The 14,062-nt window shown below is 50.0% G+C and overlaps 1 protein-coding gene across 2 annotated transcripts in view; it reads left to right on the forward strand.

Annotated features, from left to right (window-relative positions):
• Positions 1 to 14,062, forward strand: part of Ccnd3 (cyclin D3) — a 56,681-nt gene that overhangs the window by 37,909 nt on the left and 4,710 nt on the right. Inside the window, exons 1-2 of one of the 2 annotated variants that reach the window (XM_048347771.1) lie at positions 12,294 to 12,612; positions 13,682 to 13,897. In XM_048347771.1, the coding sequence (XP_048203728.1) occupies positions 12,415 to 12,612; positions 13,682 to 13,897 (414 nt within the window). In that variant the 5' untranslated portion in view covers positions 12,294 to 12,414. Of the gene's footprint in view, positions 1 to 12,293; positions 12,613 to 13,681; positions 13,898 to 14,062 lie in introns of those variants that run through there. The other variant, XM_048347772.1, reaches the window with a different exon arrangement.

A 14,062-nucleotide genomic window follows, 5' to 3' on the forward strand; every position in this document is an offset into this window, starting at 1 on the left:
ATAACACCCAGTCCCTGAGTCCCACAGTATCAACACAAAAAATAAATATATATTTATAAATTAAGAGTAATAAATATAAGATACCCAACAGAACTAAAAAAGAAGGATGCAAACACAACATAGTGCAATGTAACTGTCGTTATTATTAATTATGGAGCAGTTTTTAATGCCCGGGGGAGACTAGGGTGGACTTCTGCGGGACTTATTTCATCTCCTCCAGTTTCTTTTTCCCTAGACTTTTTTTTTTTTTTTTTTTGAATTCTCGATTATTTACGCTGTGAGGGGTTAGGGAGCAACTGCAAAATGGGTGAATAAATTAATAAATTAGAAAGCTTGGGTTGCCCTCTGAAAATGAGATTATTGTCATGGATGAAGAGGTTTGACTCAATAGATTGTTGATTTGGGAATAATTACATCCAGTCTAGGATTGGGGGGGCGGGGGCAGGCCTCTTGTGGGGTAGAAGAGAGAGCTTGCTGATGAGTGCGAGGAATTCACCATGAAGAGAAGTGCAATTCCTGTAGGACCTTCAACTCTGCATGAGTTTCAGAATCAGAACAAATTGGACCTGGGCTTACGCCCACAGATTCAGATTTCTGGTCCTGAGAATGTAGGAGAAGTTTTTCTTCTTTCTTCTTCTTCCTCCTCCTTGCCTTACTCTCCCCCTCCTCCTCCTCTCCGCCCTCTCTCCCTCCCTCTCTTCCTTCCTTCCTTCTTTTTGTGGTGCTGGTACTGGTACTTGAGCTCTCCAGGCCTAAAACTCTCCTTCAGCTTACTGGCTCACAGCTGGTGCTATACCACTTGAGCCACACTTCCAGTTGGTATTTTGCCATTTTATTTTATGGAACCTTTGAACTGACCTGACCTCAAACTTCAGTCGTCCAAATGTCACCCTTCTGAGTAGCTAAAGGTTACAGGTGAGAGCCATCAGTGCACCGCTCTGACAGAATTCTTCATAAGCTTACTAGGTGATCTGGACAGGAGATGGAGCAGTAAATGTCATAAGAATAAACTTACTGCAAACTTGAAGATGCCTGTCTTACCCTCCCCACCTCAGGTGGCTCACCCCTGTAATCCCAGCTACTCAGGAGCCTGAGATCTGACAATCACCTGGGCGGAAAACTGGAAGTGGCCCTGTGGCTCAAAAGTGGTAATGAGCTAGCCTTGAGCCAAAGAACTCCAGGACAGCACCCAGGCCCCAAATTCAAGCTCCATGACTAATTTTTTAATAAAAGAACACTAAAGTGTAAATCACTTGTCCAGGTCCCACAGAGAAGCCTCTTTTTGAATCACACTGAGAATCTTAACTGTGCCTCCTTTAGTGTACCCCACACAGCAGAAAGTCAGCCTGGGGGAAACTTCCCAGAAATTGAAATTAAGATAGTCGTATGTAAACTAAAATGGACCCAGAATGCTTCAGTGCAAAGATATGCAAAAGCTCTGAGGCAGAGAAAGCCTCCTTCCTCGGCCCCTGGGCCTCAGTTAGCATATCTAAGGGAAGGTGGTGTCTTGGGGTGGGCCTGAGCTGCACTTCCAATTCCCTGCTTGTGAGGGGCCCGGGAGGGGGTATCCATTCAGCTAATAGCCTCCCTTGTGACCTCCAAGTTAACTCCCTCTTTCGAGGCCCTTTTTCTCCGCCTGACACTTAAAAGTACTTGTTTCCTGCATTCCACTTTCCATCCTGCCCCGGGACGTCCTTGTTCTTCAAGTTACCCAGAACGATGGGGAAGAGCAAGCACTGGTGGTCAAGCCTGTATTCCCAGCTACTCCGAGACGCTGAGATGTGAGGATCGGGGTTCAAAGCCAGCAAAGGCAATCTAGTCCAAGAGACTTGTCTCCACTTAATCGCCCCGAAAAAAGCCGGAAGTGGTGCTGTGGCTCAAGTGGTAGAGTGCTCATATTGAACAAGAAAAGCTCAGAGACAACAACATCCAGGCCCTGAGTTGAGTCCTAGGACCAACGCACATACAAAATGAGGAGTAATGGAGGTTGGAGTTCACATCCCAGCCTGGACCTAAGACTGTTTGGAGAGAGGGTCTCACTATGTAGTTGAGGCTGGTCTAAAGCTAGTGAACATCCTTCCTTGCTCAACCCAGTTGAGCTGACTGTCCAACCACACCCAGCCTCAATTCAAGATTTGTTGAATTCTCCCTTAGGCCCAAGCTTCCTGCCCAGCCCCTGGGCCTCTCACTCCTCTCTCTTGGGCTGCCCTTCACCTCTCCCTTGCATTGAAGTTTGGCTTCTCAGGGAGAGCCCCTCTGGGAGCCCGGGGTTCAGGTTCACTTGTGGCTCTGTCTTTCTGCGTGTTTCTGTGGCTTTCATTCCACACCGTGGCATTGTGTTGGGTCTTTAGGCAGATGCAGACAGCAGGCTGAGACTGAGTGACCTGGCCAAGGCACATTCCTGGTATTGGCCAGTCATCAGGATGGCCTCTTCGGGCAGCCCCCAGACCTTACCTCACCCCTTCCTTCAGATGTCAGCTGAGCAGAGGCTCTTTGCAGGTGGTGTCTGAGTGCTGTGTTCCTGGAGGCCCTGGAGCCTCTAGAGAGGTGGAGCTGGGCTGGTGGCTCAGGCCTGTAACCTGTAATCCTAGCTACTCCAGAGGCTGCGATCCAGGGATTGAGTTTGAAGAGAGCCTAGGCAGGAACGTGCCGGAGGCTCTTATCTACAATTAGCCAGAAGAAAAGCCGGAAGTAGAGATGTGGTTCAAGACATAGTCAATTTTGAGGGGAAAAGCTTAGCACCCAGGCCCTGAGTTCAAACCCCAGAACCAGCGCACACGTGTGTGCGCGCACACACACACACACGTGCGCACACGCACGCACGGCTTACGTACATTCCTGGCAAATTTGCAAGGTTGTTAGAGTGGGGGTTGGGTGGAGCACCAGCATCAGGTAGCAGCACCTCTGCATCCAGTGGGGAGACCAGCAGATTCCAGACACGTTTTGGAAAGTGCTAGAGACATGACTTCCCTGCGGGTTGAAGTAGAGGCTGTGGGCTTCGGGAGGACTGAGGAAGAATGAGGTTGCTGATTTGGGCTGGGGTGACTGAGCAGCTCAGAGTTAGGTAAGAAGAGATGGGCCTTTACAATGGAAGTCATTCCAATTTGGGAAGGGAGCAGTGTAGGCCGAGAGTTTGGGATGAAGATTGGAGTTGGAGAATGACAGTTGAGGCTTGCGGAAGCAAAGAGAGGGTGGGGGTGGGTAGCAGAGTAGACTGAGTTTTGGCTAAATCTAGAGGCACTGGAGGAAGAGTCCACCGGGAGGAGGGTGAGTGGGGAGGAGGAAGGGAGGAAGATTGTGTTTCGCAAAGCTTTGCTGAAGCACCTGATAGGCCCTGTCTGGGAGAAGCGGGTGTTGACTGGCCTGGGGTATCTGTCCAGAAATCAGGTGTGTCTGGTTAGCCCGGGCTTGCCTACATGGCCTTATGGCCATCCTTCCCTGCCATGTGTCCAGCCTCCTGCTGCAGAAAGGAAAGGCTTTCAGGGTGGGCCTTCTGACTTGCCCCCATTATTCTCCAGGAAATTTGACCCAAAGGGCACACACTTGGGGGCTCATCACTCTAGCAAAGGCCTGGATGAGCAAGTCAAGTGATGGTACGTGACGTTGGCCCCTGCCTTACCCATATGCCAGGGCATATTTTAAGGAATGAGTATCATTTGCTCTGACTCCTGAATTGCTTCCTGATTTCTCCTTTGTTTGATTCTTCTGTTAGTCCACCTACCCATCCATCTACCCATCTATCTACATTTCCATCCATCCATTTATCCAACTGTCCGTCCATCTACAGGCTCTCCGTCCATCCATCCATCCACAGGCCCATCTATCTACCCACCAATCCACCTACTCACCCACTTACCTACCCATTCATCTACATATCCATCTACCCACCCACTTGCCATTCATCTACCTCTCCATCTGTCTAGACGCCCATCCATCATCCATCCATCCCCTTTACAGTCATTTGTGTGTGTGTGCGTGCACGCGCGTGCAAGAGAGAGAGAGCATGCATGCAATTACTAGGACTTGAACTCAGGGCCTGAGCACTGTCCCTAAGCTTATTTGCTCAAGGCTAGCATTCTACCACTTGAGCCACAGCACAGTTTCCAGCTTTTTCTGTTTATGTGGTGCTGAGGAATCGAACCCAGGGCTTCATGCATGCTAGGTAAATACTCTACCACTAAGCCACATTCCCAGCCCTGGCTTTTGTTTTCTTTCTTTCTTTCTTTTTTTTTTTTCCTGATGGTTAATTGCTGATAAGATCCTCGGGACTTTCCTGCCAAACTGGCTTCAAATCAGGATCCTCAGATTTCAGCTTCCTGAGAACAGGGAGGATAAGGGATAGTGACAGAGCGATGGGGGTATGTTGTATGCATGTATGGAAATGTCCCAATGAAATCCCTCTTGTACAGCTTGCTAATAAAAAATACTTTAAAAAATTATGCCAGCACATAACATAGTAACTGAAATGTCTTGTAAATGTACCTGGATACTAAAAGGAGAAAATTCAGTTTCTGATTTCAGGGAAATTTCTGGGCACATTATGAGTCAAAACCCACAAACTATTCAATTAAAGAATGAAGTAGAAGCTGGGTGTGGTGGCACAGGCCCGTAATCCCAGCACTGAGGGAGGCAGAAGCAGTTAGATCTTTATGTGGGAGGACAGTTTGAGCTACAAACGGAGATTGCATCAAAAAAAAAAAATAAATTGTGAGGGTAAATTATTAAGAAGGAAAACAGAGACTATCTTAATTCCTGGAGGACAATGCATTCTCCCTCAGATAAAAGAACTAGTTGGAGCCAGGTGCTGGTGGCTCACACCTATAATCCTAGCTACTTAGGAGACTGAGACCTGAAGATCAAGGTTCAAAGCCAGCCCACACAGAGAAAACTGGGAGACTCATCTCCAGTTAGCCAGCAAAAAAAGTCAGAAGTGAAGATGAGGTTCAAGTGGTAAAGTACTAGCCATGAGTGGAAAGAGCCAAACAATAGCAGGAGACTCTGATTTCAACTCCTAGAACCAGTGCCACGCAAGTGTGTACACACACACACACATATAACTGAGCCAGGTGTGTTGTGTGCTTTGATCTTGAGCAGGGGGAATCTTTTGAGTTTAGGAGTTCAAGGCCAGCCTGGAAACAGTAGTGAAGCCTCCCCTAATGAGACCCCCTTATCAAAAAGAAAAAGAGGGAGGGAGGGAAGGAGAAAGAGATACAAGGTGTGCCTTTCTTGTGGTATTCCTCGCTCCAGGAGCATCTCCAGTTGATAGTGTCAGTAAAGACTGGGCTGTAGAATGCCTAGGGGAATGATACAGTCTCTTCCAAGTGAGTCATTGGACTAGGCTAGATAGTAAGGGGAAAGGATGGATATATACTTTTGGGGGGAGGCGGGGGGAGGAGGTGCTGGTCCTGGGGCTTGAACTCTGGGCCTGGGCGCTGTCCCTGAGCTCTTCAGCTCAAGGCCAGCGCTCGACCACCTGAGCCACAGCACCACTTCCAGTTTTCTGGAGGTTAATTGGAGATAAGACTCTCAAGGACTTTCCTGCCCAGGCTGGCTTAGAACCGAGGTCCTCAGATCAGCCTCTTGGATAGCTAGGATTACAAGTGTGAACCACTAGTGTTTGGCAGGATCTTTTCTTAAAATGCATTTTATTTTTTTTTGCTTTTAAGGACTAATGACTAGTGGCTTAGTACATTAATGACTAGTTTGAAAATGAAAACTTGAGCTCCATTTAGGAGGAGTCTTCAACTGGATTTTGGAAATACGAAGGGCAGAAAATCAAGTTGGTGGGGGGGGGGGAGACCCTGGAAATAGGGAACAATCTTTATGCCAAGAACTTCCAGCTTTGCTATTCAAACTACCTCCGGGGCTTTCCCACCTGGCAAGGAAAAGAGGATTTCTGTACGGAACCCAGGATGATAGTTGATGTATTTTTTCCCAATGAGGATAGTTTGGCACAACCAGGAAACTTCCGGTCCAGGATCTTCAACCTGTAATGCTACAATCCTGGGCCAAGGTAGAAGCGGTGGGCCCAGCTTTGAGGTGGGGGCTGGATGTTGGGAAAGGCGCTGATTGCCTGCTGTCTGTGAAAAGGCCCTGAGGTGAGCGAGGATGAGATAAACTGAGCTGAGATGGCTGAGGCTTCTGGAAGAACTTTAAAAGCAAGGCTTGTTGACTTTTAAGTTTCACCTGATAAGCGGGGTCCTTGGATTGGAGATGAAAGGAGAGTGGGTGAGAGATTAACGAGATAGCCTTGGGCCACGCTGTGCTTCTGGAGCTGCCTGGTATAGCTGAGACCTAGAGCCTTTTGCAATAGCTGTGTGGCCCAGCCTTTTAAGGGAGGGTCTGAAAAGGCTTGCTGAAATATCCACCCAATCCAATGATACAGATACCTTCTCTGCAGTTCACTTTTTTTTTTTTTTTTTTTTTTTTTTGCCAGTCCTGGGGCTTGAACTCAGGGCCTGGGCTCTGTCCCTGAGCCTCTCTGTGCTCAAGGCTTCCACATGACCACTTGAGCCACAGCACCACTTCCAGCTTTTTCAGTGTATGTGGTACTGAGGAATGGAACCCAGGGCTTCATGCATGCTAGGCGAGCACTCTACCACTAAGCCACATTCCCAGCCCAAGTTCACTCTTATTTAGTCATAAGAAATAATTGAATTGATTATTTGTGTATTGTAAGAATTAGGGTTATATTGTAGACCAGAATCCAAAATGTGTGTGTATCTTTCTTTGGATCATATATATTATATATGATATGTATTGTATGTCACATGTTATATATTATAGCATATATAAAAGTGTTGTATATTCCTACATTATATATGAATGATGGACTATACAGGACTTCAGTTGTTGTTTTTTAGATTTATTTTTGCTCAGGTTTCAACTCAGGTTCTTGTCCTGTCCTTTGGCCTCTTTGCTCAAGGCTGAGCAACACTCCTGAGGTTTTTGTTTTGTTTTTTAGTGCCAATCCTAGGGCTTGAACTCAGGACCTGGGCACTGCTCCAGAACTTTTTTGCTCAAGACTAGAGCTCTACCACTTGAACCACAGCCCCACTGCAGGAACTTTCCTGCCAGGGCTGGCTTTGGACCACGATTCTCATATCTCAGCCTCTTGAGTAAGCTAGGATTATAAGCATAAGCCACCCAGCACCCTGCTGAAGGCTTCAATTACATTTTAGGTTTCCAGAGGACCAATTTAGGGCATGCTCTGAGATTTCTCAGAGGGTTACTTGGATAAGTTTTGAGCACTCGCTTTCAAGCTTGCTCGGTGAATAGCTGGGACTTGGAAGGAATGGTTTTGTTGCAGCAGGTAGCAGACAGAATCAAAGAAAGGAAGAAATGCAAGATGGTACCAGGCTTTAAAGTCAGAGGATGCTGAGGAGGGAATGGTTTCAAGTTGGGGGTGGGGGGGGGGAAGACATGGCCTCCTTTTAGGACACTGGGAAGAGGTGGTCTTGCTAGTTGCAGGAAGGACTGGTTGGGCTGGCCCTGGAGGGAGGACCTAGCACAGCATGGTCTTTCCCAGACTTTGGGAAGGCCCTGGAAGTTCTGCCAACTAGCTTGGCATGTTTGGTGCTTTGCCTGCTTTTCTTTTGATGTGTCATCATTAAGATGTTTGCTGTAGGGTTTTACTAGAGGCCTCATGTATGACGGAGGAACTTCTCATCTTTCCCTGCTTTGCCAAGAATTTTTTTTTAAAACTTATTCTGAATGGATATTGACTTTGGTCAGATGCTTTCCTGGCACTTATTGAGGTTAATCATAGGATGCCCTGCCCCAGTCTGTTAGTGTTATGAAAAATACTGATTTTTTAAAAAAGAAAATAATATACTAATTTATTTTCCTAAATGTAATGGAATTACAGTATATTACCATTGATTATTTACTTAGTGCCAGCACTGTGGCATGAACCTGGGTGCTTTTTTACTCAGGCTGGCTCTCTTTACCACTTGAGCTCCATTTTTGGTTTTTCAGTAGCTTAAAAGTCTCATTGACCTTCCTGTCTACCCTGGCTTCGAATCATCATCTTCAGATCTCAGCCTCCAGTGTAGTTAGGATTATAGGTATGAGCCCCTGGTACCAGCTTGATATTTTATTTTTAAGGCAGGGGCTTACTAACTTTTTGCTAGGGGACTGGCCTTAATTAAACTTTCCCTTCTGGGAGCTGGGAATATGGCCTAGTGGTAGAGTGCTCACCTCGTATACATGAAGCCCTGGGTTCAATTCCTCAGTACCACATATATAGATAAAAGCCAGAAGAAGTGGCACTGTGGCTCAAGTGGTAGAGCGCTAGCCTTGAGCAAAAAGAAGCCAGGGACAGTGCTCAGGTCCTGTGTCCACACCCCAGGACTGGCAACAAAAACAAACCAAATAAACAAATACATTTTCCCTTCTTCTTGCCTCCACCTCTGGAGTGATGGTATTACAGCTATACTCCATGCTGCCTGGCTGAGAAAGGTAAAGCTGATGTTAGTGTCCTGACTGGACAAAGGAAACACAGACAGGAAAGCTTCCAGTAATTTCCTCAAAGTCATAAATGGAGGGGAGTCTGAGCTGAAAGCAGCCGGACCCAGATCCAGAGCTACGCTCACCTTTGGTCACCTACCTGTCATCTCCTTGGGCCTGAAGGTAACTGAGTCACAGAATGGACCGTGATGAGCCTCACCTGTCACCCTTTCCATTTCTCACACGGGAAACATTTCAGGGGTAAAGCGAAGGCACAGTGGGAGGAGGTAGGAAGCATGGCGTCCTTGGTGCTCGGGGCTGCCCCTCTGGCCGGAGACATTCCATTCCAGCCTTCCTCTCATTTACCATTTTATTCAGTAACTTTTTCCAATTGAATGCACTTGCTCTGAAGTTCCTCACCATATAAACTCTTGGTTACCGTGTGTGTGTGTGTGTGTGTGTGTGTGTGTGTGTGTGTGTGTGTGTATTTACCAACCAGTGCCAGTGATGGGGCTTGAACTCAGGGTCTCATGCTCTTGGCTTTTGCTCACTGAAGTTGGGTGCTTTCGCACTTAAGCCACACGTTTACTTCCTGCTTTTCGCTGGTTAAGTGGAGATAATAAGAGTCTTCCTAGGCTGGCTTTGAACCTTGTGCTTCAGATCTCAGCCTCCTGAGTAGCCAGGATTACATGTCTGAGCCATTAGCACCTGGCTATTGAAATAATATTGAGGGGTGTGTGTGTGTGTGTGTGTGTGTGTGTGTGTGTGTGTGTGTGTGTGTGTGTGTGTGTGTTGGTGGGGACTGAACTCACAGCCTGATACCTGCTAGCCAGTTGTTCTACCACAGATTCATGGATGAGGTTTGTTAGGTAAAAGCACGGGAAAGTCTGTGGCTGAGAATGTCCAAAAGGAGGTGGCATAATAAAAAATTCCAGAGCAGAGAGCTGTGATTATAGCCGGAAGCACAAGAGGTAAAGAGCAGGGGAAACCTCTGATCATTTGGGAGCAGTGGAGCTGGAGTACGCCTTAATAAACAGAGGTAGAGATTTACACTTAACATATTTAGGGCTGGCCAGTGCTGGTAGCTTTCACCTGTAATCCTAGCTACTCCTACCTACTCAGGAGGCTGAAATCTGGGGTAGCAGTTCATAGCCAGCTCAGACAGGGAAGTCCTACTCGTCTTATCTCCAATAAACTACCAAAAAAAAAAAAAAAAAAGCCATAAGTGGAGCTGTGGTTCAAGTGGTAGCAGTATCCTTGAGCCAGAACAGTGCCTAGGCCCTGAGTTCAAGCCATAGAACAAACACCCCAAGTTTTTCTCTAGCTCTAGAGAGTGTAGCTAAGCAGTAGAGTGCTTGCCTAGCATTCAGGAGGTCCTGGGTTTAATCCCCATGTTGCAAATAAACTAAAATTAAAGATTTAGTGTTGGTGAAATGGGTTGGTTAGGCCTTTCAGCAGGAAAAATCTGTAATAACTGTTTGAATCAACTTTGAAATTGTTTTAAAAAGGCACAGAGGATTAAAACAGGCACAGAGGGTGAGGCCGACAGAGTTATCGTTGTATGTATGGAAAAATCCTCAATGAAACCTCCACTGTACGTAGCTATATGCTGACTATAAAGATCTTTGTTTTTTTTTAAGTACTGAATCAAAAGGCTACGAGTGTTTCATAACCTTAGATTGAGAAATTCCATTTCTAGAAATGAATTCACTTCTAGAATAATCATGAGTATGCATTGCACTATTACCACAAAAATGTTTTAAATTATTTTTTTCTAATAGGGAAGAACTGGAATACAAGTTTGGTAAAATACATTATGATGCATTCACCCAATGGTATGTACTATACAGCCATTAAAAAGACATCATAGAATCCTAGCTACTCAGGGGGCTGAGATCTGAGGATTGCTCTTCAAAGCCAACATGGACAGGACAGTTTTTGAGAGTCTTCTCTCCAATTAATTACAGAAAAAGTCAAAAGTGACTCTGTGGCTCAAATGGTACAGTGCTCTCCTTGAGCAAATGGAGCTCAGGGTCAGTACCCAGGCACCGAGTTCAAGTTCCAGGACTGACAAAAAATGTCATAGAGTATTAAATGACATACAAAAGTCCACAGTATTTTTTTTAGTTTTGTGATACCATGAAAACCTGGCTATTCACAGAAAAGAAGTAGAAACATAACCACCGTGTGTGTGCGCACACGCACACACGTACATCTGTGCCTGCACTAGTGCATATGCAGACATCAAGCCCTTATTTGGATCTCTACCACTTGACCCACACCTCTACTTCCAATCATCAACTTTTTTTTTCTATTGTGCCACTTCCTGGGGCTTGAACTCACGGCCTGGGTCCGGTCCCTGAGCTTCTTTTTGCTTAAGGCTAGTGCTTTACCACTTGAGCCACAGCTCTACTTTGAGCTTTTTTGCTTGTTAAATCGCGGTTAAGAGTCTTGTGGACTTCCCTCCCCAGGCTGGCTTTAAACTTCGGTTGTCATACACCACCCTCTCCTAAGAAAGCTATGTAGGAGCCACCAGCACCGGGCTCCAACCATCCACATCTTAATGAGTCACGTCAAGATGGTGAATTTTCACGTTTTCCTTTACATCCTCTACAGTACAAAAGGATATTTTCAGCATATGAAAACTGTAATAAAGTTTATTATACAGCTGAGGTGGTGGTGTCTAACAAGTGGTAGAGCAGTTGGCTAGCAAGTACAAGGCCCAGAATTTAAACCTCTGTACTGTCAGAATAATGTCATAACGCTTATTATAAAAAATTTCTTGCACGTGGTTGGTACAGATCCTGCATCTTCTATATGCAGTGTTTTCCTAGTTACTTCCTTGGTGGCCTCTACCTTTGAGGGCACCAGGAATCTGTTAGGAGAGCCGCCTCTGCTTTGCAACATTTCTACATGTTTGTGGTCTGCTTCTGGGTCATGCGTAGTCCAGGAATGTGGAGCTGAATGGGAACTACAAAGTAACCCAGAGTTTGAGAGGTGGGAGACATGATAATTGGTAGGTCTTACAGAGTCTGCACAAGAATTTCCTTCAGGAAGTATCTAGCCACAGCGCTCAGGTTTTGCCCCAACAGAAACTTAAGGCCTCACAATCAACATGGTCTTGGTGATCTGGTTGCTGACATGTTGATTTAGACCCTGGCTGCTCAGACTGAAAAGCACACAGGAATCTAGCTAAAGTGCACGCAAGCCTCAGAAGTGTTTTTTGTTGTTGTTGTTGTTGTTGGGTTTTTTTTTTTTTTTTGGCAGGCAGTCCCTAGGCCATGCAGTCGCTTTAAGGAGAAATGAAGAAATACAAGATGGGAACAAAAGGGCCCGCTTTCCAGGAGCCTTGGCAATATTTGGGTTCCTCATCTGTAAAATAAAGCAATGAACCCACAGTGTCTCCCTTCCCCACCGTGCGCCGCGGGTGAAGTGGGCTCGGGAATACATGAATGGAAGAATGAATGAATGAATGAATGACCTTTGCGCAAAGTTCCTTTCTGGGAGCCTGGAGTCCCAGAAGCAAAATGGGAGGGCCCGGGGGGGGGGGCGGGGCGGGGCGCCCGCCCAGAAGGTTCTCTGCCCAGAGCCCGGGCGGGAGGGCCCGGAAGCCCGCAGGCCCCGGCCCCGCGGACCAATGGGGCCCCGCGGGGGGCGGGGCGGGCGCCCGCCAGGCCTTTCCGCCGGCGCCGCGGGCCCCGCCCCCGGGACGTCGCGACGTCCGAGCATTCCACGGTTGCTACATCGTCGCGAGGGGCGGGGCGCCTGTCAGGGAAGCGGCGCGCGCGCGGGTGGCGGGCGGGCCGGGGCTTCTCCGCACAGTGCCAGCGCCGGCGCCAGACCCGCCCGCACCCCGCGCTCTCCCGGCCCGCGCCGCGCGCTCTCCCGCCCCGCGCCCCGCGCCCCGCGCCCGCCCGCCCGCCCGCCTTCCCGATCTCCTCTCCTGATTCGCGCTCGGCCCCAAGTATGGAGTTGCTGTGCTGCGAGGGCACCCGGCACGCGCCCCGGGCCGGGCCCGACCCGCGGCTGCTCGGGGACCAGCGTGTCCTGCAGAGCCTGCTCCGCCTGGAGGAGCGCTACGTGCCCCGGGCCTCCTACTTCCAGTGCGTGCAGAAGGAGATCAAGCCGCAGATGCGGAAGATGCTGGCATATTGGATGCTGGAGGTACGCGGGGACGCGACCCGCTTCTCCCCCGCCGACCGCCCTCCCCTCCCCGGGGCCCCCCGCGGGGACAGCGTGGGCCCCGCCACGCTGCGGGGTCACCCGACGGCTCAGACCCTCCGGGCCTGGCCCTTGGGCGCGCCATCCAGCTGCCCCCGTGTCCCCCACTTCCCTCCCCCCCCCGCCCGCCCCCGTCCTGACCGGCTCCCGCGGACGGTGACGGCGGGTCACTGGGCGCCCGCACTCCGCCGCTCTCCGGGCTGGGAAAGCGGGGCAAGGGCCACCGGCTCCCCTCGGGCTCCCCCGCGGCCCCGGCGCCCTCCCCCACCGCGGCCCCGGAGCGGCGCGGCGCGGAAACCCGGGCTCGACCGCCCCCGCCCGGGCTCGTTCCGGTGCGCGTGTGCGTGCGCGTGTGCTGGTTCCTGTGGGTGTGCTGGTGCGTGTGCATGCGCGTGTGCTGGTTCCTGTGTGTGCGTGCGCGTGCACCTGTGCTGGTTCTTAAGCGTGCGAGTGTGCTGGTTCCTGCGTGTGCACGCGTTCCTGTGTGTATGCGTGTGCTGGTTCCTGTGTGCGCATGTGCGCGCGCATGTGGTGGTTCCTGTGTGTGCGTGTGTGCGAGCTGGTTCCTGTGTGTGTGTTCGTTCATGGGGGTTCTGGCCGGGAAGCCGGCTAGGGTGGCCCACGCACGGCTCCCGCCGGCAGGAAGAAGCCGGGAGGGGACCCCTGGGCAGGGGTCCCCTCCCTCCCCTTCGGGGTGTGCACCGCGGGTGGTGGGAATCGGGGAGAGGTCCCAGGCTCCCGCGGTGACCCCCCAGCTCCCCCCTTCTCGCCGTGGGGGAGGGGGCCTGGAATCTTGGTGAGGAAGGGCGCTGTGGCCCCCACCCTGTTGGGGAGGGTGGGCACACAGAGGAAGTGGCGGGGGCGCAGCCTCCTCTCAAACTGCAAATAGCTCATCTGCACTTCCACTTAGGCGCTTCATCCCCCCTCCCCCTGCGTCCCCTCCTTCACCCCCCCCCATCCCGCGCTGTGTTGCCCGACCCCAGCCCTGGCAGTGACTTTTGTGCCACCCCAGGTGTGCGAGGAGCAGCGCTGCGAGGAGGAAGTCTTCCCCCTGGCCATGAACTACCTGGATCGGTACCTATCCTGCGTCCCTACCCGCAAGGCGCAGTTGCAGCTCCTGGGCTCGGTCTGCCTGTTGCTGGCCTCCAAGCTGCGGGAGACCGCGCCCCTGACCATCGAGAAGCTGTGCCTCTACACTGACCAAGCTGTGGCTGCTTGGCAGTTGCGGGTGCGTGTGTAACCCCCCCCCCCCCCAACCCAACACATCTGTCCCTGGCCTCAGAGGTGTCCTGCCCCCCCCCAAAGGGTGGGTCAGTCATGGGTGGGGCTTTTTTGTAGGGGGGGGAAGGGAAGAACTGGAGTCCCACAAAGATGGGACAATGTGGTGTAATGG

This window comes from Perognathus longimembris, chromosome 6 (assembly GCF_023159225.1).
Source record: "Perognathus longimembris pacificus isolate PPM17 chromosome 6, ASM2315922v1, whole genome shotgun sequence".
Taxonomy (NCBI): Eukaryota; Metazoa; Chordata; class Mammalia; order Rodentia; family Heteromyidae; genus Perognathus; species Perognathus longimembris.